Source organism: Phodopus roborovskii, unplaced genomic scaffold (genome assembly GCF_943737965.1).
Source record: "Phodopus roborovskii unplaced genomic scaffold, PHOROB, whole genome shotgun sequence".
Lineage (NCBI taxonomy): Eukaryota > Metazoa > Chordata > Mammalia > Rodentia > Cricetidae > Phodopus > Phodopus roborovskii.
The window spans coordinates 3,211,072-3,235,359 of record NW_026126629.1 but is presented as its reverse complement, the minus strand read 5'-3'; the positions used below and the strand labels follow the sequence as shown (position 1 = coordinate 3,235,359).

Here is a 24,288-nt window from a genome sequence, read left to right as displayed (position 1 = left end):
TATTCCTTAGGATTTCCTTAAAATTACATATAAGACTTTAGACTCACAAAGATAGGATAGATGATGTAATATTTTCTTTAAATCTTGCTCAATTTTACTGGATTGAACATTGTTAACTATGATTCTTGTTTGATATCTGTTTTGGTATATATTCTACTATGTTAAATTTAAAACCCTTTCTATTTTAGACAGAAAATGGACATGATGAGATATGTCACTTGTTAATATGTTTCTTTTGTTGTTTAATGAATAATGCTTTGTTGACCAATTGAAGTGCAAGATAGGTGGTACTAGGAGACAAATGATTTGGGGATAGGTAGGCGCAGAATCAAGATGTAGGACTTTAGAGAGCACAGGTTCACACTCTCTCTGATAACATAGACCACGTTGAAATACGCAAATTAATAGAAATGGGTTAATATTTAAGTCAAAGCTAGCCAGTTAGAAATGGTAGTAACAGACTAACAGCAAATACAGCATCTCTGTGGGTTATTTGGGACTGGCATGTTAGCAAGACCAGGCTTGCAGGAGAAGTGCTGATAACAGAAGTTCTTGTATTGCACAGGTTTGTATTGGCTATCCTGGGTATTTGTATTTCCATATAAAGTTGCACTGACTTTCAAGGTCAGTGAAGAACTGAGCTGGAACATTGATGGGGATTGCATTGAACCTGCAGATTGCTTTTGGCGAGATTGCATTTTTACTATGTTTATCCTACCTATCTGTGAGCATGGGAGATATATCCATTTTTCTGGTATCTTCTTTAACACCTTTCTTGAAAACTTCAACATTCTTGCTACAGGGTCTTTCACTTGTTTGATTGATGTTACTCCAAGATATTTTATATTGCTTGTGGCTATTGTAAAGGGTGATCTTTCTCTGATTTCTTTCTCATCCCCTTCAACATCTGTATATAGTAGAATTACTGATTTTACTTTTTTTAGTCAATCTTGTACCCTGCCACTTTGTTGAATGTCTTTATCAGTTGTAGGAGTTCCTTGGTAGATTTTTTTATGGTAACTTGTGTAAACTAGCATATCATCAGCAAATATTGGTTGTTTGTCTTCTTCCTTTCCAATTTGTATCACTTGATCTCCTTTTGTTGTCTTATTGAAGAGATATGGAGAGAGTGGAAAACCAACCTTGTCTAGTTCCTGATTTTAGTGGAATTGCCTTAAACTTTTCTCCATTCAATTTGATGTTGGTTGTTGGTACACTGTATATTGCTTTTGTTAAGTTTAGCTATGTTCCTGTTATCCCTGAACTTTGACAAAGTCAAAGGCTTTGTCAGCATCCAGTGAGATGATCGTGTAATTTTTCTTTTTCAGTTTGAATGTCTGCTTATTCACATTGATAGATTTAAAAGTGTTGAACCATACCTACAACCCAGGGATGAATCCTACTTGGTCATGGAGGATGATTTCTCTGATGTGGTCTTGGATTTTATTTGTCAGTTTGTATTGAGTATTGTTGCTCATGTTCATGAGGGATATTGGTGTATAGTACTCCTTCTTAATTGTGTTTTTGTGTGGCCTGGTAAAAAGATTTTGGTAATGAACCTTCTTTTTCTATTGTGTGAGACAATTTGAGAGGTATTCCTATTAGCTCTTCTTTGATTTTCTGGTAGAAATCTGCAGTGAAGTCCTCTGGCCCTGGGCTTTTTTGGTTGGGAGGCTTTTGATGACTACTTCTATATCATTAGGGGTTATAGGTATATTTAAGTTGCTTATCTGTTCTTGATTTACTTTTGGTAAGTGATAGTTTTCCAGAAATTTGTCCATTTCCTTTGAATTTTCAAATTTTGTGCATTACAGGTTTTCAAAGTATGACCTAAAAATTGTGTGAATTTCCTCTGTGTCTGTTATGTCTCACTTTTTGTTTCTGATTTTGTTAATTTGCATGTTCTCTCTGACTTTTGGTTAGTATGGATAAAGTTTTTTTTTTTAATCTTGTTGATTTTCTTAAAAACACAATTATTTGTTGCAATGATTTTTTTTTATAAAAGTAGACACAATTTTATTAAGGATTTCAAATTACATATTTCAAACTTCTGGAATGGGGTAGAACCATTTGGGGAGCAACTAAATGTCATCATGAACACTGAACGCCAGTGTCCATCCACAAAGCACATCACATTATACAAGAGGCACCAGCTACCTGATCACTTTGACAACAGCTACTTCCTAAGGAAGAAAGGGAGGGAGGGAGGGAGGGAGGGAGGGAGGGAGGGAGGGAGGGAGGGACAGTGGGAGGAAGAGAAAGAGGGAGGGAAGAGGGAGAGAAAGACTGTGCTAGCTCCTTGAGAAAGTGGGGTTCTACCTTTAGGTTACAAACTTCAATGGTCAAGAAAATGAGCTGTGTTTAGATGAATTATGATTACTGAAAATAGCACAAACCATCTAATAGAAAGCAACCAACCATTTTCAAAATAGAGGAAATAACAGGTTAAGAGCTTCGTGTTCACACCCTAAGACCTCAATACTAAAATTTCACAAAAAGAACTATTGCCTCTCCACTAAAGAAGAAAAAAAAATCTTTGGTATAAAACAAATTTTATTAACAGCAGGAATGATACTGTCCTCCAAGTACAATCCAATTAATATACCCTGTGAAAACAAGTTCCTTCCCCAAAATGAATAGTAATTAGCCTGAGGTATTTTAAACGTGTCTCTCAGCATCTAAAACTTAAGTCACCTTCCCTCCTCTTCTATGGCCTCTTTATCACTTTGGGATTTATTAAACTGTGGTCACTTGAAACACCTGAAAAGGTGGGGGAGACTTAAGAAAAAAGGGCAGTCTTTAAATTGTACAATAATTTCAAGATTTACTTTAATTTTCCAGTTTAATTAGCCAAATTTAGTGTGAATATAATGCTGAACATCACACTTGTGGTACAGAGACCAGATTGTTTTTGAGATTTAGTTAAGACTGGGAAAGTTTGTGATATTTACCCCAATATGCCTTAACATATCTGTGAGGTAGTTAAATCAACAGTGCTACTCCTTCCTAATCGCCCACAGTAAACAGGAGCATGCTGAAGGTCACACTACTCATTCTTGAGCACTAAGTGTCAGAAATAAACAGATGCCAAATATACTTATTTCTAACAAATGGAACTTAACCTGTTTAAAAAAAGTACCACATATCACCTGTTAGTCCTTTTAAAAAGCCCATGCCTATTACCTCTTCCAAAGGTATGTTCAGTATGGAAAGCTAGGCATCCCTGAACTCAAGCTAACCCTCCACAATAGCCTCATCAAGTACAAACTGAGACATCTTCCTGTGAGGGCTAAAACTGTTGACATTTTTATTTTAGGCTATAAAACAAAATTAGGCAAACAAGAGAAAAACTCAAAATAAGTTCAAATGATGTAATTCTATCCTTTCCAGGAAAGCAGAAGGTAGGCCCTACCACAAAGAAAACATTTAATTAATGGAGGTTAATTTTCAAAGTACATTTATACTATCAGATTAACTTCTTTAAAAAAACCCTCGGGATTTGTTCATCTTGCTATGATAACTAATAACTATGAGTTGACATCTGTTATAATTATATCATCTGAAATAGAACACTTCCTTAATCTCAGTTACTAGGTTTGATCTTACTGTAAATTCTTAACCACAATTTTCCTTTCTCCAACATGTCAGCCATGCATCCCCTAGCATAATGGAAGTATCAGCTGAAACAGGCCAACTTCATCCATCTGAAAACAATTTTGGTTCTAGAGGAAAGAAACAGCTATATAGCAAACAAGGGGTAAAACAGCTGAATTCCCAAACTTGCGTATTCCAATAGGTATATGATGAAAACATTCTGGAAGACCAAACTGCAGAATTAGTGCCATGCACTAGAAAGATTCCTGCATTCAACAGATCTGAGAGAACTAGAGTTAGGATGCTAGGCAGAACAGCTTGGTCTTTACAATAGCAATTTCCTTTCCTTTAAAGACTTACTGATTCTACCAAGGAAACACAAAACATAAGGCTGTGAGTAAATGACAGTCACATTTAGGCTATTAGGGTAGGCCATCCTCAAGACCAGACAGCTGGTTCACTGCTGTTTGCACTCTGCTGGGTTCTGATCCGTCTTGGGGTCACAGTCAGGGTCATTTTCCTCATCTCTTTCTTCCCCTTCCTCATCATCCTCTTCTCCTTCATCATCATAATCACCATCATCATCCTCAATAGATGTAGAACACTGATTTTGGGATTATCCGCTCCCGTAAAAAGTGACCAATTTCAAAGTCTGCAGCCAGTATGGCTTCGGAATCATCATCCAGATCTCCATTCTCAGAACTTCAGGAGGGGCAAAAAAATTAAAGAATCATTGGAAACTGTTTTAGTCACAGTAGGAACTGTCTCAGGCCCCTTGTGTTTCTGCTTCTTTTTAATGGTTTTCAAAGTAACATTGTTGCCTTTTTCCCCAATCTATCTGGCACCCTGTACAACCCATAATTTCTAGTCCATCAAAAGAAAAGGTATCAGAATCATCTGGTTCTGACCTCATCCTGTATGTCTTTGTTAACACTTCATTGGTAAAACATTCATTGGGTTCAAAGTGAAATTCTAAGATAAAACTCATAGGCTGGCCAGCATCTGAGGACTTCACTTTAATATCTTTCAAGTGCTTCAGATAGGTTCATCATGTTCCTGAACCATATCACTGAGCAAGTCAACATTCTTAAAAACTGTCAACCAAAATGCAGGAATCCCTTCTTTTTCTTCATCGTTTTTCTCCTCTTTAAACTTGGCCTTTTCTTTCTTTCTTTCTTTCTTTCTTTCTTTCTTTCTTTCTTTTATTTTATTATTTTATTTTATATAACAAAGTCCAATTAAATGAAAACAAACATTTATACACAATATTTGGGAATTTGGGCGTCGTTCTTTCCAAACTACTTCCTGCTAGTAAGGGGCACTGTCATGGGGTATTCAAAGAAGATTCAGAAATCCTGGCTGTAGTCTGTAGGGCTGCTTTGTCCAGCTGTTTTGAATGTAGGATCACCTTGTACTCTGTTTCAGGCGGTCTGGTGTGTTCAAACCACAGTAGTCTGGAAGGAATCCACATCTTTTCATTTTCTGTGGAAACAAAACTAGAAATCCTTTTTCCAGGTAACTTGTCCTTCAACTTAAATTTTGGAGTCAAAGCATTTTTTTTAATTTATTATATTACATGTCGATCCTAGTTCCCTCTCCCTCCCTCCCTCCTTTCCTCCCTTTTACCCTCTCTGCCCTCTCCCATGCACTCTAACCACCCTCCCCTCCCATCCCCCCACCCCAATTCCATATGTAGGGGAATGCCATCCAGTTGGGGTCATGTAGATCTGACAGGTCATGTGAAGTAGGGACTAGGGCTTCTCTCCTGTCTCTAGATTAAGGCAGTTATCCCTCTATGGGGAATATGTTCGCAAAGTCCTTTTGTGCACCAGGGATACATCCTGGCTCCACTGTCTGAGGTCTCTTAGTCCTTCTGGCTGAGACCCATATTCAGGGGGGCCTGAGTCAGTCCCATGCTGGCTTCCCAGCGGTTGTGGTGGCCCACGCCAGTAGGATTTGCTGAAGGAGGCAGTGACCTTTTCTTTTAGTTCCTCCGAAATTCCTTCCTCCTCATCTGGTTTCCACTCACATTCTTCTTCTGTAGGTTCATAAATTGCATTAATGATCTCAAATCGCTTATCAAGTAAAGGCTGATAGAGAACAGCATACTTCCTTTCAAGATCATGAACTTCCTCGTAGAACTTGGCTTCTATCTGTGCACATTTAACTTGAAGGTTTTTGATGGCATTCACCCATCTTTTGACTACTTTAGGAAGGCTTTCAATGTATCCTGTTGGTGGGTCTACCAGACCATCCAGTCTCTCCTGAAGAGCTGCAAGGATCTGAGGGTTTTGCATCATCTGAACAGTCGGCTGACACGCTTTGATTTTTGTTTTTTCACCCATTTCTTCTTCTACTTCTTCAACGTCATCCAAGTCTTGATCAAGTTCAGACTGTTCTTTGCTGTCAATGTCTTCCATCTTGTAAGAACTCCAAATATCGTTCCAGGAGGCTCGGGCACAGAGCCTGGCAGCTGGAGTTGTGCAGGCAGTGACTCAGGGCAGCAGCTGCGGGAACAGTGGGAGGAGAGGGAGCTGCAATGATTTTTTTTTTTTTTTTGTCTTGTTTTCCTTGTTTCTACTTTCTTTATTTCAGCCCTCAATTTGATTTTTTTCTGACATCTACTCCTGTGGTGTGAGTTTGCTTCTTTTTGTTCTATAATTCTTTAATGTGATTATCCTCCGTTTTCTTCATATGGTTCCTTAGTACAACGAACTTTCCTCAAAGCACTGCTTTCAAAGGTCCCATAAATTCAGGTATGTTGTGTCTTCATTTTCTTTGAATTCTACGAAGTCTTTAATTTATTTCTTCCTTGACTCAGGTGTGGTGCAATTGCACATTGTTCAGTTTCCATGAGTTTGTAAGATTTCTGCAATTTGTGTTGTTGAATTCCAACTTTGAAGCATGGTGGTCTGATAAGATACAGGGGACTATTCCATTTTTTTTGTGTGTCTGTTGAGGTTTGTTATGTTGCGGAGTATGTGGTAGGTTTTAGAGAAGGTTCCATGTGGAGCTGAGAAGAAGATATATTCTTTTGTGTTTGGATGGAATTTTCTATAGATGTCTATTAAACCCAAATGGGACATAACGTCTTTTTTTCTTTTTTTACTTAACTTATTATTTTACATGTCGATCCCAGTTCCCTCTCCCTCTGTCCCTCCCTCCCTCTGTCTCTCACTCCTTCCCTCCCTCCCTTTTACCCTCTCTGCCCCCTCACATGCAAACTGACCACCCTCCCTTCCCATACCCCCTCCCCAATTCCACATGTAGGGCATGCCATCCAGGTGTGGTCATGTAGATCTGTCAGGTCATTTGAAGTAGGGACTAGGACTACTCTCCTGTCTCTAGGTTAAGGCAGTATCCCTCCATGGGGGATGTCTCCCCATGGTTCTTTTGTGCACCAGGGATACATCCTGGTTCCACTGTCTGAGGTCCCTTAGACTACTCAGTCCTTCCAGCTAAGAACCATACTCAAGGGGGCCTGAGTCAGTCCCATGCTGGCTTCCCAGCTATCAGTCTGGGTGCCCATCAGCTCCTCCTTGTTTGGGTCAGCTGTCTCTTTGTGTTTCTGCAACCTGGTCTTGTCCTCTCCATCTGCATCTGGGTTCTAGTTCGACTCAGTGTTTAGGTATGGGTGTTTGCTTCTGTTTCTAACAGGTATTAGGTGAGGGCTCCGTGGAAAAGTTAGTTGTTGATCTCACTATCCAGGAAGGGCATTTAAGGTAGCCTTTCCATGGTTGATAAAATTGTTAGTTGGTGGCAGTCTTGTAGGTCTCTAGAGCTTTCTTTGTGTTCAGTTTTCTCTTCAAACCTATAATGGCTCCCTCTTCTATGTTTTCTCTCTCTCTGTCTCTGTCTCTCTTTCTCTCTCTCTCTCTCCTGTCTTCTATTCTTACCCTGACTCAGTATTCGTAGTCACACATGGTTTCCTATCCTTCCCCTCTCTTTCTCCTACTTCTCTCTCTCCATTCACCGACCCCCCTTTCCCTGTGCTCTGGGGGATTTGTCCCTTCCCACTTCTGTGAGGGAGTTTATATAAATCTCTTAGAATGCACCTTGTATCCTAGTTCCTCTGGTGGTGTGAATTATATAGGCTGTCAATCCTTTGCTCTAAGTATAAAATCCATATATGAGTGAGTACATACCATGTTCCTCTTTTTGTGACTGGATTCCCTCATTCAGGATGGTTTCTTCAAGTGCCATCCACTTGCTTGCAAATTTCAAGATTGCAGTATTTTTTTTCTGCTGAGTTGTATTCCATGTAGATATGCCACATCTTTATCCATTCTTCAATTGAGGGGCATCTGTGTTGCTTCAAGGTTCTTGCTAAATACTGCTGCTATGAACATAGTTGAACATATGTCTTTGTTGCATGGATGTGGATCATTTGGGTATGCCTACCTAAGAGGGGGATTGTCAGGTCCTGTGGTAAACTAATTCCCATTTTCCTGAGGAACCGCCATACTGATCTCCAAAATGGCTGTACGAGTTTGCACTCCCACCAGCAGTGGAGGAGAGTTCTCTTTTTTCCACATCCTCTCAAGCGTGAGTTGTCATTAGTGTTTCTAATTTTAGCCATTCTGGCAGGATGGTATCTCAAAGTTGTTTTGATTTGCATTACCCTGATATCTAAGGATGTTGAGCACCTTTTTAAGTGTCTTTCAGCATTTTTGATTTTCTCTATTGAGAATTCTTTCTTCAGTTCTGTACCCCATTTTTTAATAGGATTGTTTGGTGTTTTGTTGATTAGTTTCTTGAGTTCTTTGTATAATTTGGAGATCAGTCTTTGTCGGATATAGGATTGGTGAAAATCTTTTCCCAGTCTGTGGACTGCTGTTTGGTCTTGTCCACTGTGTCCTTTGCCTTACAGAGGCTTCTAAGTTTGAAGAGTTCCCATTTATTAATTGTTGCTCTCAGTGTCTGTGCCCCTGGAGTTATGTTCAGGAAGTGGTCTCCTATACCAATTTGTTCAAGGGTACCTCCTACTTTCTCTTCTAAGAGGCTCACTGTGGCTGGATTGATGTTGAGGTCTTTGATCCATTTGGACTTGAGTTTTGTGCATGGCAACAGACATGGGTCTATCTGCAGTCTTCTACACACCATCATCCAATTGTGCCAGCACCATTTGTTGAAGATGCTGTCCTCTCCCCATTGTATTCTTTTAGGTGTTTTGTCGAAAATCAGGTGTTCATAGGTGTGTGAGCTAATATAAGGATTTTCAATTATATTCCGTTGGTCTACCTGTCTAATTTTGTGCCAATACCAGGATGTTTCAGAACTATAGCTCTATAGTAGAACTTCAAGTCAGGGATGGTGATGCCTCCTGAATTTTTTTAATTGTACAGGATTGTTTGGCTATCCTTGGTCTTTTGTTTAAAGAAGCAGAGAAAGAAATCAGAGAAACATCACCCTTTACAATAGCCACAAGCAACATAAAATATAATGGGGTAAAGCTTACCAAATAAGTGAAAGTCCTATATAATAAGAACTTTGTGGCTCTAAAGAAAGAAATTAAAGAAGATACCAGAAAATGGAAAATCTCCCATGCTCTTGGATAGGTAGGATAAAATAGTAAAAATGGCAATCTTGCCAAAAGCAATCTACAGATTCAATACAAACCTCATTAATTGTTTTTTTCTATGTTCAGTTTGTGCCTGGTCGTCCTGTCTAGTGGTGAGATTGGGGTGTTGAAGTCTGCTAGTACTAGTATGTGGTTTTGTGTGAGCTTGACTTTTAGTGGTGTTTCTGTTATGAATGTGGGTATTTTGTATTTGTGGCATAGATGTTCAGAATTGAGACTTTGCACTGTTTGATTTCTCCTGTGATGAATACGATATGACCTTCTTCATGTCCTTTGATGGATTTTGGTTTGAAGTCTTACTTGTTAGATATTAGGATAGCTACACCTACTTGCTTCTTGGGTCCATTTGATTGGAAGATATTTTCCCAACCCTTTACCCTGACGTAATATCTGTCTTTTCATAGGCAAGTTAAAACAATTAATGTTGAGAGATAGTAAGGACCATTGATTGCTAATTCTTGTTTGTTTTAGATTTGTTGTTGGCAGTTGTATTGTGAATATAGTTGGGTCAGAGTTTTCCTTCCAGAACTTTTGTAGGGCTGTATTTGTAGATATGTATTGTGAAAAATCTTGATTTGTCATTGAATATCTTGTTTTCTCCTTCTGTAATGATTGACAGTTTTCCTGGTCATATAGTCTGAGCTGGCATGTGTGGACTCTTGGTACTTGTGGAACACCTATGCACGACCTTCTGGCCTTGAGAGTTTCCATGGAGAAGTCAGGTGTAATTATGATAGGTCTGCCTTTATATATTATCTGGCCATTTTTTCCTTCGCTGCTCTTAATATTCTTTCTTTATTCTGTGTCTTAGTATGTTGTTTATGATGTGTCTAGGGGTCTTTTTTCCTAGGCCATTCTATTTGCTATTAGGTATGCTTCTTGTACTTTCAAAGATATGTTCTTCTTCATATTGGGAAAGTGTTCTTCAATGATTTTGATGAATATATTTTCTGCACCTTTGAGCTGGTCTTGTTCGCTTTCTTTTTTTTTAAAGATTAATATTTTATTATTTGTATTTTGCATATTGATCCCAGGTCCCTCTCCTTTCCCCCCTGTTTCCCTCCCTCCCATCCTCACATATTCCCTGACCACCCTCCTCCCACCATCCCCCACTCCACATGTAGGGTGATGCCCTCCAGGAGATGTCATCTAAATCTGTTAAGTCATTTGGAGTAGGAAGTAGAACTTCTCTCCTGTTTTTAGATTAAGGGAGTATTACTCCATGGGTAATGTGCCAGTAAAGTCCTTTTGTGCACAAGGGATACATCCTAGTTCCACTGAATCAGTTCCCTTAGACTGCTCAGGCCTTCTAGCTGATACCTATCTTCATGGGCTTTGAATCAGTCCCATGCTGGATTCCTAGCTATCAATCTGGGTGGGGGGGGAGGGCAGTGAGTGGAGAGGGAACTAGGAGAAAGAGAAGGGAAAGAGAGGAAATGCCTTAGGATTAGGAAGATTGAGTCACTGGAGAAGACAAGAGACAAAAGAGAAGAGACAGAGAGACAGAAAGAGACAGAGAGAGAGAGAGAGAGTGAGTGAGTAAGGAGAGAGACCATAAAAGAGGGAGCCATTACAGGTTTGAAGAGAAAACTGAACGTAAAGAAATATTCAGAGAACTACAAAACTGACCCCAACAAACAATTGAGCAACAGTGGAAAGGGTACCATAAATTTCCTTCCCAGATAATGAGATCAAGGGCTAACTAATCTACCATCATAGAACCCTCATCTAGCAAACCCCTACAATTTTGTGTTCCTCTATGCCTACTATTCTTAGGTTTGGCCTGTTCGAGGCATTCCTCATTTCCTGAATGTATTGTGTTAAGGATTTGTGGGATTTAAGATTTCCTTTTTCTAAGGAATCTATTTCCTCTAGTTTATCTTCAGCGTCTGAGATTCTCTTTTCGATCTCTTGTATTCTGTTTGTTATGCTTGCATCTGTAGTTCCTGACTGTTTGTCCAGTATTTCTATTTCCAGCATTCCCTCAGTTTGTGTTTTCTTCATTTTCTCTATTTCGGTTTTCAAGTCTTGAACTGTTTGAGTTGTTTTCTTCAACTGTTTGATTGTTTTTTTTTTTTTTTCTTCAATTTCCTTATTTATTTATTTCTTCCAATTTTTTATTAGTTTGTTTTTTCCAATTCTTTAAGGTACTTTCTCATATCTTCTTTGAGTGCCTATATCATTTTAATGAAGTTATTAAGTTGTTCTATTTAGCTTAATCTGCTTTGGTGTATTCAGGTCTAGTTGCTGTAGAGTTTCTAGATTGTGTTTATGTCATGCTTGTCTTTCTAGTCTTGGATGTTTCCTTGTATTGCTGCCTTCCCATTGCTTCTTCCAGTGGGTGCACGAAGAGTCTCTCTCTCTCCCCTACTCTCCCAGTGGGCATAGGTGGGTCAGTTGTTTGATGTCTGTAAATCTCCATGGTCCAAGCTCTCTAGCAGGCCTCTCCTCTGTCAGAGTCCTGGTGTTGGGGGGTCAAAGATCAGGAAGGTAGAATGACTCAGTTTGATCCCACTTGGATAGGCAAGTTCAGTGTGATCAGAAGAGATCCAGGAAATTTTTGGGTGGTAGAAGGGTTGTTGGACCCCCATTGTGACCCAGTGCTCAACCTGAGCAGTGGAGCAGCAGGCCAGGTAGGACACAGGGTGGGGGTGGACAGGTTTTGGGTGGGGTGGTTTATGGATCAGATTACTTCGTCTGTACTATGTAGGGCCAGGATACAGGGTGGAGGGAGATTTGAGGCTAACCCAGTGAATTCCCAGGGCTGGTTTTGGGGATCATTTGGGTTGAACTGGCTCCAGACTCACCTCCAGTAAAGACCATGTGATGGGGGTCAAATATCAGGAGGCAGGGACTCAGGGTGGCATTGCAGGAATCAGCAAGTCCAATGGGCTCTGAGTGGACCAGGAAGTTTTCTGGAGGTGGAGGAGTTGTTGGACCAGCACTTTGGCCCAGTGCACAATGCAGCAGACCTTTCAGTGGGCGACGGGTCTGTGGTGAGACCAAGACTCAGATAAACAGGTCAGGAGTGGCTTCGGCTTGACAGACAGACACAAACACACTCAAGGAGGTTTGCAACTGCTGCAATTTTTACTTCAGAGCATCAGGTTTTTATGCAGAAAATTCAAGGAACAGATCTTTGGCCACAGTTTAAAATTTACAGACATAATATAGAAATGTCAGCAATTACTTTGGAGCATGAGATCGTAAATACATCTAAGCAAGTGTGTACCCGGGAACCTTTGTTTATTTAGGCCTACTTGTGGTCAGCTTACCAGGGATTTGATTTACTGAGTTTAGAGTATAATCATTGTCTCTGGTCAGTAAACTTTTAACAGCATTGATAAGAACTCTTGTGCTGTTTTATTGATTTAGGGGTCCTAAAAACTCAGTAGTAAATCCCACAACTGCTTTGCTGCAGGGGGGCTAATTAGGCAGGGTCATTTTGTGGGCAAATTCCTATAGCTTTAGGTATGTTAATTTATTAGGCCTTGGGCTGACACCTGAAGTCTCCACTGGCACCCTGGGATTTGTAGCTGAGGGCTGGTCTATATCTCTTTCTGTCCCTGAAACTACATCTAAGTGCTTTCTGGACTTCTCTGAATTAACAGAGGAGCTACAGGATCAAAAGTATTAAAACTATCATAGCACAACAAACACCTAGCACCCATTCCAGACTGTCAGTCAGGCAATCACCTGCAGGGTCCTGAACCACTTTTCCCCAGGAGGTGTAACCACATGTGGTGCAAACCCTTGGAAAGGTAGCCATTGAGATTTCTTTCAGCCATTGCTACACTGTCTCTACTGGGGCTAGTGTGGCAGCATAACAAGAGCACTAGAGCATCTGCCTTGTGTGGCATATGTTAGTGTTGTTAACAGGGCATTTTTGTGGAACTTCTAAGAGTGGGAGTTGGAGTGTCTCTGACTCATTTGTCTGCTCTTGAAACACTTTCCCAGTAGGGGTGCCTGGTCCAGTCCCAATATGAGGGTTTGTGCCTTGTCTTATTGTATATTTTGGTGCACTTGAAGGCCTACTATTTTCTGAAGAGAAATGGAAGGGTGGTGGATCTAGGGGAGATGGAAAGTAGGAGGATCTTCTAGGAGTGAAAAGAGGGGAACTATAGTCAGGGTGTATTATATGAAAGAAGATTTTATTTCCAGTGAAAAAAATTAAAAAATATTTTTACAGAGGTTTGGAATTTTGCATTCTACCATGAACAAATGACACAATGGAGATGTCCATAAACCTTATTCCACTGGTCTCAGTTTGTAAATTTGAGTCAACACAGTATGGTGATAGGTTTGGAAGGATGTATTCATTCAATGCCATCAGTGCCAAAATATATATCCTCTGGTAAGCCTACAGATGATCACAGGGATGTAAGATCAGAGAAACTACTGTTTAATTCAGAGAATGTTAAGTGAGTGTGGTGGTTTAAAAAAAAAATGGCCTGCAAAGTGGGTGGCAATCTTAGGGTGCATGACGTGGTAGGAATATGTGTGGCCTTGTTGGAGGCTGGGTGTCACTGTAGGGTATCCTTTGCTCAAGCTTTGCTCAGTGTGAAACTCAGACCACCTCTTACCTGCAAGTGATGGTGTAGGGCTCTCAGCTCTTTCTTCAGCACCATGTTTGCCTGCATGCTGCCATGCCACATCTGGATGACAGTGGATTGAACCTCTGATAATGTAAACCAAAGCAATTAAATGATTTTATTTTGTAAGACCATGTATCTCTTCACAGCAATAGAGACCCTAATAAGAAAGTGAGTTGTGAGGGTGAGTATTTCCTGAAAGTCTCCCCTCATCCCTTAGCTGCTGGGAAATCATGTGTAGCCCCAAAGTATCCAGCCAGAAGTAATGCTTGTGCTCTGCCGTGAGACTACTCTAATTGATCATCCAGTGTTTGATAATCCTAAATTAAAAAGACTCTAAAATTAGAAGGTGTCTCAACATTGATTTGACACTACAGTGCTGACAAATGGCACACCCGTGAGTTTTAAGGCAACACTTGTGTCTCAAAACACAACATGTCATTACCAAAAAACTTGTTTTGTAGGATCCGTGGATGGGAATTTCCTGGTCTCCTTCATGGGAACAGTTCTATGGTGGTATAATTTATCACTGGCCTGGTACCCTACACCTGTTTCCCCTTTGCAGATGTCATTGACAAGCCAGCCCCCCTATGGTGAGCAAGCATCCCGATGCCTTCACAGTCTATGCTGTGTTTCCTTTTATTGCAATTTGAAGCCGAGCTGTATCCTCATCTGTGACCTTCATTCTTGGCTGTATTTGCATCTCACCCAGGCCAGGGTGGTTGTTGTCAAGGTCAACTCCTGTCCATGTGTCATTGGTATGTTGTGACCACATGCATCATGTATGTTGGATTGTTTATTTGCGAGAGACAACAAACAAGTACTTTCCCCTTCACCTGCAGGGACATAATGAGTGTATCATGCCCAAGCTTGTTTCTGGTTGTGTCTCAGATGTGCAGGTAGTTATTGGATTTCAAAGGCTCTGGAGGAGGGGGTTATGGCCACCTTTATATAATACTCAGTGAGCCTCTGTACTGAGCATAAGAGAGGGTGTGGTATCTCTTACATGGATTGCAACACTGTCTGTGTGATCAAATCACCACTGACTTGACACCACAGAGATAAGTTTTAAAGTTGCCCTCATGCCACAGGTACAGTTCACACTTAGTCTACAATGATTGTGTGACCATATCCTAATCCATGTGTACATAGTGTCAACACATCTTAGTGTGGTTCAAGTCTACACTTCAGGCTCATTTGCACATACACCACTAGAGGACTGCAATGATCAGGTATGGTACAAGCTTTGGTCATTTCTGACACAAACACAAGAGCCCCTGGGGAGGAAAGGCCCTTCTGGTGGGAGGCAGACCCCGAGCTTTCTTGGTGAAGATGCCTATGAGACCTGAGTCACTAGAATTGATCTGTTGTTGGTGTCCATGTTAGTGATGTGCTGTCCCCTGTCATCTATTCCAGATCTCAACCACATTTGCTAAGCCCATGTTTTATTGGTTCCTATTCTGTTGTGATAAAAGTTCATAAACATGGAATCTTAAGAAAGAAAGAACATCTCCGGTTTATTTCTGGAGGGATAAGAGCTCATGCTGGTGGGTTAGAGGAGTAGAAACCAGCTGAAATCTTGAGTGCATTAGCAGGAGAGTGAGAGTGTCACAAGCTCGGTGTCAAGCAGGAAGTAGAGATCACAAATAGAGACTGTGCACATTCATCTCAGGGACAGTCCCAAGGATAGACTTCTGTCACTCAAGCACCACCATATTAAATTCCCAAACTTTCACATCAGCTGTCCTTGTGCCCATGTATTCAAATGGACAATTTGTAAGAGATATTTCTAAACAGAGTACTACAGTGGTGTCATTAAATGTATGTCAGATGTGTTGATCATTTGGTTTCTAGTTTGGGAAATTGAAGAATACCAGGGTGTGGAGCTAGCTAGAGGACCTATGTCACTGAGGGATAGAGAACTTCTAATGTTGTGTCACCAGCCACATAACTACCAGTTTATAGGGACCAAGAAGCTCCCATTACCATGGCTTCAGTGTCTCCTGAAATCCTGTGCATAAATCAGCATTTCCTCCCTAGAGTTGATTCTGGACTGGGGTAGGGTCAAAAACATGAGGAAATACTTAGGGCCCTGGCTGTGGTGCAGAACCTGATCTAAACCACTGTCAGTACTGACAAGTCATGATTGGTCAGTTGCTTGTGGTGACATCACAAGGAGACATTAGAAAGAATTCTAGCAACTAGTGCATGTTAGGGACTGTGTGCACAGTGCACCTGTCTTTGTATTTCTGAGGAGCTGTTGGTTGCCTCCAGGGCAGACGGACTCAAAAATGGCTCTGACAGACTAGGAATCTCCAATATACTGCACAATGGGTCATATCCTGTGAGTGAAATAATCTCTTTACTTGCACTCCTTGCTTTTGTTCAGTGTTTTCTCACAGCATCAGAGTGCCCAATGAATCTATGTGTCTGGCCTTAGATTTGTCTTTTGTTTGTTATTGTATGAAACGGGGACTTAATATGGCCTTGTATCTGGGTGCGTACTATCACTACTTCTGTCCAAGTCTTAGTATATCCAAGGTTCCAGGTATCTGACAGTATAATGCAAGTGTCTTTAAAAGCACAATTTCTTCATAATGTAAGACTGTTGGAGGATCATTACCCACAGTTCAAGCTGTAGTACAGGGCTATAATAAAAACAGCATTGTATTGGAAACAAAACAAAACAAAAACCAGATGCTGTGTCCAGTAGCATGGAGCTGAAAACTCATAGGACAATCCACACACTCATGAAATATAAAAGAAGCCTGAAACACACAGTGTGAAAATGTCTGTATTTTCAACAAACTTCTTGCTTGCACGTGGATGAATCCAAATTGATCCATGCTTACCACACTGCCCAAAAACTCAACTCCAATTGGATCAAAAGGCTCTCTATAAAACCAGACACAGAGAGCCTGATACAAGAAGAAATAAAGACTAGCCTTGAACTCATTGGCACAGGAAATCTTTCTGGAGAGAACATTATTAGCACACATAATAAGAACAACTGTTAGTAAATTAGAACTCATGAAACTGAGAAGCTTCTCCAAAGGAAAAGACACATTCAGACAGATGGCAGCCTCCATACAGAATTGGGCAAGATTTTGTTTTTACCAACTACATGTCTGGTACAGCAATAATGTCCAATATACAACAAACACTAACTAAATAGCAGAAAAACAAATAACTGAATTTAAAATTGGTCACAGGTCAAAATAGAGAAGTTTTAACAGATAAACTCAAGTGGCTGAGCAACACTTAAGAGAAATGGTTCAACATCCTAAACTCTCAGGGACCTAACAATTTAATCAATTTAGAGATTTCACCTGACACCATGAGAATATCTTAGATCAATAATCATAGTGGCAGCTAATTCTGGCAAGGACTTGTGATAAAAGAAACACTCATCCATTGCTGGTAGGAGTGCAAATGTATTCAGCTACCATGGAAACCATTGTGGAATGTCCTAAGAATGATGAAAACAAATCTACCTCAAGACCTAGCTATACCACTCTTGGGAACAAATCCCAAAATGCCTTAAGCTATGAGCTACTTGCTGAACCATGTTCATCCAGGTGGGTAGTCTCTTATTCATCCTCTGTGGCTATCTTTCTTTCTCTGCCCTGAAAGATACACAAATATGTTACAGACAGTCTGACATCATGGGTTATTAACAAATTAGGGAAGAGAATTCCTGATGCCTGCTCTTTGGCTACTCAGAGAAGTTAGAAGACTTTATGTTAGAGCACTAAAAACTGTCATGATGGTGACTGTAGCCAAAGTAAGCAGAGATGAGGCACTAATGTAGAAGTTTTCATCACTGCTCCTGTAAGAGCATGGACAGAGTTTGGAAAACTGTCTTTCTGGAGCATAGAAACTGTAGGGATTTGATTTAGGGAGCTGCTACATATTTTGAGATGTGTATGTCAATTCTGGAAGATCCTCACTGAAGGAGGACAGGCACTCTATTTCAGTCAGTTTAAGGTCACATATGCCATGTTTTTTAAATGAGAGAGGGCTGGGGGCGAGAAAGAACCACTGATTGACTGTAGTCATCATGACATCTGAAGTGTAACATGACACTGCCTAAGTAGAGAAGCACGCTTGATACTGAAGAAATATTAATTGGAGAAGACAGGGACACGTCAGAAGAATATTGAGATTACAATGCCAAATAATCAACTGAACAACTTTACTGATGTCCCTGCCATTAATGCTCCCATTGACTTATGTTTCCTTAAATCTGAGGTTAAATAAACTCTACATCCTGCAAGTAGACCTTCCACAAGTATTAAATTGCATCCATTAGAAAAGTTAGCTGTAGAATGGCTGGAGACAAGAATGTAAGATTAAAAAATTTTAAAAATGGCTGTGCCTTTTGCCAAAATGTGATTGGATCATTGCATGTGACATCACTTGGATTCCGTGTGAGGTAAGATACATAACGTCTAATGAAAGACCACTACCCTGGAGTCTCATTTCTCATTGTGCTTCAGAGAAGCAGTTGGTCAAGGTGGAGTAAGCAGTTGGACTCAGCTGTTTCTCTTTTTATTTTGACTTTTCCAAACCTGTAGGATCGCAACATAGTGAGTTTCTCAGATTTCAGCTTGTCCTATACTCACTGTTCTATTTCTTACTTTATTTATATCACTGGTTTGGGTTTTGATTTCTGCCTTTAAGTTATTTTCTCATTTCACCCAATTTCACTTTTATCCGCTTCTTTTTGCCTTCATTTTTGTGATTGTTAGTATGTAATTATATATGAAATGCTACATAGTAGCTGTATAGGATGAAGAATTTGACCGTGACTTCCCATATCTGCCTATACTGCATTCTGATCCCATTTTCCTAATCTCTTTCACTTTCTCATCTATTGAATGTGAGGAGAAAACCCAAAGGAAGAAAAGTTCTTCCCACTGCTTGTTCATGACCCTCCAGGAAATAAATGGAACATTTTTGTTTGTTGAACTGGAATGTTGAATGTAATACTATGTCCAGTTTCATGATTGTACCATAAACATATACCTTTGATGAGTGATCATGATACTTGAGTAATTTTATATTATGCTATGCTGTGTGTCAATTTGTGTGAGTGTAGGAATCATGATGTTCCTGTGTGAAGGCTTCTGGATCACGATGTATGGTGTGAATGTGCTTTTAGATGGTCAGGTAAAGAATTCATCAGTGAATTGTCTTGGTCCCTGTAAAAGTTTTTCTTGATATTCAGTATTTTCAGAGTGTTTTGTCGAGTTTTGTTGCATGTACTTTAATTTTTACTTTTATTTATTATTTCCCCTTCTTGGATATATTTTCTCTTTTAGAAGGGGATGGAAGGAACGGCCAGAGATTACAGACAACAGATAGTGATGCTAGGAGGGATCTTCCTTTGAGACAAATTGTTGTTGTGTTGATAGATAGTCAGTGGGTATCTGAAGGTGTTTTAATCCTATCAGACAGATCATGTATCCACAAACCTTAAGGTTTCTGATCAGGGGGAGATATAACACCAAGAAGGAGGCTTGGTTAATATGAGACCTGTCCTCCAGAACTGTGGATGGGATCTGTACTTGAGGCCACTAGAAGAGCTCATTGATTATATTCAGGGTATAGGTGGGAGAGGTATTATCAATGTGTGATTGTGTGACAGCAATAAATCTGTTACAACTTTTGGGAAAGTATCAGGGGTGGGGTGTGGATGGAAAGAAGCTTTCTTTACTAAGAACATTTATCCCAGGGGGGGAATTTGTACACTGAAAGAAAAAATTAAAAATCATCATGGGTTTGTTGTTGACCCTTGATTGGTCCATTGCATGTGACATCACAAGGAGTCCTTGTGAGGTATGGTAGCCAAGACACTGCCTGAGACTGGGCTTTATCTGTACTTCAGAGAGTCAGTTGGTTCTTGGGAGAGCAGTTGGTCTCAGTTGTTTGCCATACACTTGGCCATTCTATTGGATCTGGTCATAGTGAGTGTGTTTCCCAATTTATCAGTTTGCGTTTGGCTTTAGCAGTAGACATTTATTTACTCTTTCATTTACATAACTGGTTTTGGTTTCATTCAAATTCTTTGTCATTTCATACCCATGTTCCTATGTATTTTACAAATTTAGCAGTACGCATTAATTGTATAGAATGAGAAATTTGATCATAACTTTGATATATTGTTTAACTCTAATTTGATCATATTTATTTGCTATATTTCCCTTCCCTTCCACACTGAATTTGACAAGTACTTCACACTATATAAAGGTTATCTATCCCCCTGCCTGCTCTTGACCTGTTGGAAACAAAATGTGATACCTGTGCTTGTGGAATTGCGTGTTTGTAGTAACACTTTTCTAGTTCCAAGCTTTTCCTTGAAGGCACTGCCTTCCACTGATTTCTGACTAGATGTAGGACTTAAACCTCAGTTTTGTGTACATGCCATGTTTTGACAGTTTGTGTACATGAATGAATGTTTAGTGTTCCTTGTTAAAGACATCTTGATCATGAGTTATGGTCTTATTAATTTGGGTTGAATTTGATGTGCCCTATTATGATTCTCACTGAGAATTTTCCGACCTGTCAGCTAAGATTATTGCCTGAAAATAGGATATTTTTAAAATGTCTCCTATGGTTTGAAAATTAGGGTAATATTTCCTATAGGAAAAGAACTTGAACTTGTTCCTTCCCTTGGTTTCAGAAGTACTGAAAGACTTGTGGAACATTGTCATTAGCTGTTGTTTCCAGTTTGTTGTTTATGAATCCTGGGATTTAGGTTTGTTGTTTCATATTTATATTCATGTTTTTCATTTTTATTTATTCTTCTTTCATTAGTACATCCTGGCTGCATATTACGCTGCCTCCATTGCTCCAAGTTGTTCCCCATCTCCGATGTCCCCCAGATCTACTGCTCCTCTGTTTCCCTTTAGAAAAAAGCAGGCTCCCTAAAGATAGCACCTGAACACAGAAAAAAAAAAAAAAAAAAAAAAAAAGATTCAATGAGAATACCTTTAAATTCTGTCTCTGTTCTAGTCATGGTATGTGCTTCTATATATTCTTTCATAGTTAAAGAATACCCAATTTTAAATTTTAGAACTTCAGTATTTTATTTTTCTGTCATTTCTTTTCTCTTACATTTTCACAATTTTCTAACTAACTAAATATATATTACACATCATATGTACTATGGGTAGTATATGTTCTATATTTTATACAAATGAAATTATGTATATTATAATAATATATGTGACATTATTATTATAATTTATTATACTATGCTACATAGTGATAATCATCACAACTATATAATAAGTGTTACATGTTACATAAAATAAATATATATATACATAAATTTTACGTATTGCGAATAAGTAGTTGTATTATAGCTTTCATACAGGCCTGTACTGTATACTGATGCTATTTCACTGTAAATTTTATATACTCCTCCATTGTTTTTACTAATATTATGACTCATAAATGCCCAGATACCTTCATTCCTCCAGACTCAGAAGAGACCAAGTAGATCTTAATTCTGTTCATTCACATGCTTTGTTTCAGGAAAAACTGTACCTAGTGTTAGCTCTTTCCCACATCTCAACAGTGCTCTAGTGACTGTATTGAATGTGGACTCTACCCCACAGTCTCCTTCTACGCTCTGCTGTTGTCTATTTGCTTGTTATATTTTCTTCTTAAACTGCTGTGTGAGTCTGTTTTCCCTGTGATGAAGGACTCTTGAGTGTGTTGCTGAAATGGATGTGAAGTATCCAGAACTCTCATCAAAGATTTTTCTCATGTGTGTTCACTAAGTAAAGGAAGTTAACTTGCTGTATTCATTGAATTTATTTGTTTGTGGGATCAGCAGGGTAAGAGTGGCACAGGGAAGAGTTTGGGTGTGTTCCTTTGCTTCCTCTATCTTCATTTATTATCTATCCATGGTCCTGCTATTTCTAGAAAGTACTGAACTATCACCAGAATCTATGATATTTGGGGTCTGCCATGAGTGGAGCACTGATTGTTGCAAGTCCAAAATTGTTTAAAATTAATTTGACTCATGTGTTTAAATGCTTTTAATTTTACCTTAATTCAACAATTATATCTGTGTAAGAATTCTGAAAATAGTTTCTAAAGTATTGGTTTATAAACACTGTAACATCCCAGAACTGTCCTCTGGACTGTAGTTCTATCAGTTACAACATCAATAGTGATAGAATGTAATCTGTATCTGATCTCCATTGATGAGCTTGATTGAGCAGTTTGCATTGTGGCACATCCATGAAAAGAACTACCTCATTCTGTCAGGGATCTCAGCATGTTTTTTGCAATTCCACATTACAGACTCAAGCAAACCTTCTTTGATCCCTATCTACTTCTGTGGGTTTGGGGTCTTCAAGAAATTTTATATCACTGGAGATCATCATTAGGATATCACACATTTCATTCAGAGAATTCAAAACAATAAACTTTCCCCTAAACCTACATTATTATTTTTTTTTTTTTTTTAGCACTGTGTGCATCTGAAATTTCTGAGGAGATAAAGTGGTTGGAACTGAGCATACCACCATGGCCAGCCACATGGAAGAGGACATTCTTGAAAAGGATTTCAAGATGTTACTATCTTTAGGTTCTGGTTCATTTGGGGAGGTGAAGCTGGCCTGCCACCTTCCCACACATACACGAGTGGCTGTCAAGGTCCTGGAGAAAAGCATCAACAGTGTGGCTGACATCAGCAGTGAAGTAAACATCCTTCAGTCTGTAGAACACAGGAACATCGTTCGATTTTTTCACATGATCGACACACTGACGACCACTTACATGATCATAGAATATGTGGCAGGCATAGATCTGGAGAGCTGCGTCAGGGCAGCGGGCTGTCTAGAGGAGGAGGCTAGACTGCTTTTCCAGCAGGTTGTGTCAGCAGTGTACTTCCTCCACCAAAGACACATCGTGCACCGTGATATAAAATTAGAAAACATCTTACTGGACACAGCAGGAAACGCCAAGCTGTGTGACTTTGGTATGGCAACTAAAGTCACCGAGGGGCAGATGTTGGAGGAGATCTGTGGTTCCTTGCTCTATTGGGCCCCAGAGATCTTGGCAAGGAAACCCTATGATGGAATGGCAGGTGACATGTGGAGCCTGGGTGTCGTTCTCTACGTCCTGGTAACAGGGCACTACCCATATGTAGAAATCACCCCTGATGGTATGCACAGGCTCATCACCACCACAATGTGTCCCAATCTCCACCATCTATCAAAATCATGTCACATCATCCTGGCACGTTTACTCATGGTCCCCACCGGGTACAGAATAACAATAGGTCAGCTTGTGGAACGACCATAGCTGGGCCACATTCCAGAACACGTACCACCCGACACTAAAGAAATCCTTCCCAGGGTCGTGGAGACTATGTGCAGCATGGGCTATACCTGTAAAGAGATTGTATCATCCCTAAAGCACAGGCAACAAAATAATGTAACAGCAACCATAAATATCCTCAAATTCAAACTGAGCTGTGGGCATAGCCATCTACAAGATAAGTCCCGGATAAACATGGTCTCTTCAGGTCTTCTCAGCCTCCCTCGGCCCTTGAGGAGAGCTAGTGAACCGGCTCTTCCTGCTGTGGAGAATCATTTTCACCAAGCGCATGTGGAAGGAACAGGCAAGGGATGCAGAAGCTCCCCCATGGTCAGGAGACACCCCTTCCTGGAGCTGATGCCCTGTCCTAATATTAAAGTCCCAGAAAGAGATAGTTCAATGGCTGATGTCACCAGTAGTACAACAAGGGACATTGCAGTCAACAGGAACTCAGCTGACATTCGTCCTGTCAGTGTCTCTTCTACTGAACCATCCCTGGATGAAACAGCCACTGGGTTTGAGAACATGGGCTTCTCCATAGAGGAGCCATCCGTGGGGTCCGACATTCAGAGTGACCCATCCCAGGTGGCAAACACAACATCTGGCACCAGGCCATTCAGGGGCTGGAAACTGATGAGGAAGCACATTTCCAATGTACTGAGGGTGCTGTGCTGCTGCTGCTGCTGCTGCCTGCCCACCCCCAGGTGAGCCTCGACCCCTTGTTTCTGGGGCTTCAGAGGAAGGAGGGACCATGGAGTTTTACCTGCACTGCAGTAGGTTTAGTCACCCAGATGAATTGTTCCATTGTATTTTCAAGAAATTATTTTATAGTCATGTTAAATGACAGTTGTATCCACTGAGAGGGCACAGAATTTAAGATGTCTGGTACGTTAGACTCAAAATGCCATAGCTTTCTTTTCATGTAATTGCCTGGAACATGGATCCAAAATGAGATAGCATAGAATGGGAAGTGCCAGATGGGAAGGAAGGGTGTGATTTTGGCTAATGTGGGCAAAGATTCAGAATAGTGGAACATTGGTACCAAACCTTGTTGTGTCCAAGTTGCTAATAGAGATGCTTTCATGTTTCCTTCTGCTTTGAAGTGTGGAAAACGAAATGGCCTAGTAGAACACCAACTCTGGTGAGGAGTGACTGCTCAGAAGGGAACCAGGATGGATGGAT

At 40.1% G+C, this 24,288-nt stretch overlaps 1 protein-coding gene and 1 pseudogene across 1 annotated transcript in view; one reads left to right on the top strand and one right to left on the bottom strand.

The window, feature by feature from the left end:
- Positions 1–23,091, top strand: part of LOC127238286 (sperm motility kinase-like) — a 55,917-nt gene extending 32,826 nt beyond the window's left edge. The window contains exon 2 of the mRNA XM_051206835.1: positions 22,657–23,091. Within this exon, the coding sequence (XP_051062792.1) occupies positions 22,657–23,091 (435 nt within the window). The remainder of the gene's footprint in view (positions 1–22,656) is intronic.
- LOC127238232 (nucleosome assembly protein 1-like 1) lies at positions 4,052–6,059 on the bottom strand (annotated as a pseudogene).
- Positions 23,092–24,288: the final 1,197 nt, after the last annotated feature.